The sequence below is a fragment of the Morus notabilis genome, unplaced genomic scaffold, assembly GCF_000414095.1.
Source record: "Morus notabilis unplaced genomic scaffold, ASM41409v2 Scaffold10911, whole genome shotgun sequence".
Lineage (NCBI taxonomy): Eukaryota > Viridiplantae > Streptophyta > Magnoliopsida > Rosales > Moraceae > Morus > Morus notabilis.
The window spans coordinates 1-3,248 of record NW_010365131.1 but is presented as its reverse complement, the minus strand read 5'-3'; the positions used below and the strand labels follow the sequence as shown (position 1 = coordinate 3,248).

The 3,248-nt window shown below is 37.2% G+C and overlaps 1 protein-coding gene across 1 annotated transcript; it reads left to right on the top strand.

Annotated features, from left to right (window-relative positions):
* The first annotated feature begins 245 nt into the window (after positions 1-245).
* LOC21384045 (RNA pseudouridine synthase 1) lies at positions 246-2,873 on the top strand. Its single transcript, XM_010107326.2, has 2 exons — positions 246-650; positions 1,690-2,873. The coding sequence occupies exons 1-2, from the start codon at positions 359-361 to the stop codon at positions 2,355-2,357; spliced, it is 960 nt and encodes a 319-aa protein (XP_010105628.1). The 5' UTR covers positions 246-358; the 3' UTR covers positions 2,358-2,873.
* Positions 2,874-3,248: the final 375 nt, after the last annotated feature.

Sequence of the window (3,248 nt, the reverse complement as noted above, 5' to 3'; positions counted from 1 at the left end):
TTATTAATTATATTATGTTAATTTTTATATAATTTAAAAATTAAAATTATTTTTAATTTTAACGGTAAATTATTAAATATTAAAATTAATTTTTACTATTAATAGAATCTGATTTTAAGAGTAAAAAACAATACCAAAACGCAGCCCTAGTCAGGCAATTCATACGGCGCCGTTAATTTGCTTCACCTTGTGGCTTGTCACTATGAAATCAATAATAATATTTAACTGTAAATTATTAAATACTAAAATTAATTTTTAATATTTCCTTCGCCTTTGCGAACTTCCCTTCCTCCTCCTCTTCCTTACCTTCCCACCATCCCCAAAACCCCAACAACTCTCCATTTTTTTCCGCAGCACCATGCCCGACCCGGAAGACCCAACAAAACCCACTTCCCAAAATGCCCTCCGGACCCCTCAGAATTACCCCGTGCCACTGTCTCCTCCTCCGCCTCCCGTCTCGAAGGACGTAGAGCTTAGCAGAGCCATGTCCGCGTCTTCAAAATCCAGTCTTTTCTCCATATCCAGAAACGACTTCGTTTTTGAAGACGAATGTCTCGTCGCCGTCAACAAGCCTCAGGGAATCTACTGCGAGAGTGTGTTCGACTCGGTCCGGAAGGTTCTCAGTGACTCGTCTGAGCCAGGTCAACTCGGTGAGTCTCTTGTTTTCTCAAATCCATTTGATTTTTATTTTTTATTTTGGGTCATGGGTATTTTGGGAAATTTTTATTCTTCGTATTGAACTCCTTTTTGTTCTTCAAATCAATTCTGTGAAATGCATTTCAAGTGGACTGGTAATTTGATGACTAATGTCCGTTCATTTCACTAATTTGAGTTTAAAATTTAAGTTTTATTACAGTGAAAAGCTCTCAAAAACAGTCACATTTAACTTTTTTATTACAATAAAAAATTCTTACATAAAATCACATCTACTCAAAAAGTGAACGGATCTTTAACGGACTCCCGATATCCTAATGATTCGGTTTTTGCAGAATGTTATGGATTGTTAGGCATATTAAAGACCCTTTTTATTCTAAACGACACCGTTTTTTCAACAAATAATTGGCATTTTTCAATTCAGCAATGAGAGTAGCTGGCAGTCTAATAATGGATGGAGTTAGTTTGAAAGTACTCTTGATCATAAAATGAGGTTCTAATTATGTTCAATGTTGATTTAACTGTTAAAGAAGGTCAATAACACTAGCAAAATCACATAAATGACCACTCATTTTTTGAATAAGTTAGGCTGGATACCACTTTTAAAGTCTAGTTGTTCATCAGTACCATTTTTATTGTGTAAATTATGCTTAAATTTTCTATATATATATATATATAAGGATTCTATATTTGAGTACCAAGTCTCTAGAAGTGGCATTCCTCTAATTCACGGTCTTTTGATAGAGGCTGGGCGTGCATGTGAAGGTCTATTTAATCTGGCATACAATGAGCCTGGCACATGTCACTGAACATTTAAGAAATTTTTAGTTAAGAGTTCAATGCAAAGCAGAATTTTTAGTTCTAGATGATTTGGTGCCTTAAATAGGTTGAAGTCTATGTCGTGACCGAATGCAATTGCCATTGAGGTCTTAACGGTGGGATTCGAGGAACTTAGCTATAAAAAAGGAAAAATTGCTATTTTATTCAGTTTCTTTACTCTCTTGGTCATTTGCTGAGTCCGAAATTCATTTCTAGAGACTGAAGCAAGCCCACCAGAGCTCCATCTTGCGAACCGCCTTGATCGTGACACCAGTGGACTAATGCTTATCACCAAGTCACATAAAGTAGCGTCCAAGCTTGTGAAGGCGTTTACAACTCACAAGGTTTCCAAAACATATATTGCGTTTTGTGTAGGATCAGCTCCAAAGTGGGAAAATATCACCATTAAATCAGGCCATGGAAGGTCAAAGTTCGGGGCCTGGCGTGTGTATGCTGCATCAGATGTGGGCAGGACGCTTCCAGGTGGGTCGGTTGTAAGAGACATGGAAACCTCATTCGAAGTGTTGTCGGTAAATGGACAAAGGGTTTCCAAAGAGCCTTCTGAATTTAGAAAAGATGGGAATAATGTCTTAATAGTTGAAGAGAAAGCTTTAATAGATAGAGATGGAAAGAAGGATGAGATTTTGGTAAGAGCTCGTCCTAAAAGTGGAAGATCACATCAAATCCGCCTGCATTGCCAGTACCTTGGAATTTCCTTAAGAGGGGATGTCAAATATGAGGGTGTCTCCCAGTGGAAAGGGAAAACTTACAATGGTCATGAACTTCATGCCGAGAGCTTGTCGTTTGAGCACCCTATTACCAGCCTTCCAGTTGTGCTTAGCACGCCTCTGCCGATGTGGGCGAGCCAGGTAACACAGCAATGATCATGTATAGCCATTTGTTACACTTGAAAAACATTTGGCCCGCTGTTGCTTTCCGACCATAAATCTCTGCCAGAAAATGTGGTCTGATTCCTTGTATTTGGGGCATCACTATATGAAGTATGAAGTTGATTCAAGTTGGTGATTTCTCAAGTGCTAGATGTTACTCTGAGAAAAGGCTTGCAGCTACATGATATTTTTCTATTTCCCCGGCAGGACGGTGTCAAAAAACCAACAGACACTGACAGTTGTGCTGCAGCCCATCTCTCAGCAGATTTAGAATGGTTATAGATTTCCTCTAGGACATAAATTGTTCTTTTGGATTATATGGAGGAAGAAGCAGAATATGATATCTTGCGTAAAAGAATGACAAAAACACGTCATGAATATGATGAGGTAATACGGATGTAACAAGGTGCCGTGATGCAACTATTGAGTTATATTTGCCTAGTATTTCGCTTTAGGAAGTTATTAGACTTTGTTTGATGTTGACTATGACAATTTTTGCATAAAGCATTATTCATTAAACATATGTTAATGAATTTTTGTATTTTGTTATCAGTGTCGATACAATTTTTGTTCTAGATTGTTTGGTTTTAGTGGCACTAGGGGTTTGGGTGGGGTGGTTTTTTTTTTTTTTTTTAAGCAATTTCATATATTAAAATCTATAGTGATGGGTATTGCTATCTAGTTGACTTTTCATCAACGTGTGAAATGCTGTTCTAAATCTGCAAACTTCAGGATTTTTCTAGAACTTTGATTTTGATTGGCATGGTAATTAGAATAACACAAACACAATATGCACCGTTTACAATAAGAAGATCATTGTAATTGTCCAAGTCTGATGTCAAATCTCTTATGTATGTTTCTTCTCCACTGCTTTATATATTCATT

What these genes read in the sequence shown, in the direction of transcription:
- LOC21384045 (XM_010107326.2), top strand. Translation starts at nt 359, where the DNA reads ATGCCCGACCCGGAAGACCCAACAAAACCCACTTCCCAAAATGCCCTC. An exon ending in GTCTGAGCCAGGTCAACTCG is followed by an intron (nt 651 to 1,689) that starts GTGAGTCTCTTG and finishes ATTCATTTCTAG; the next exon opens with AGACTGAAGCAAGCCCACCA.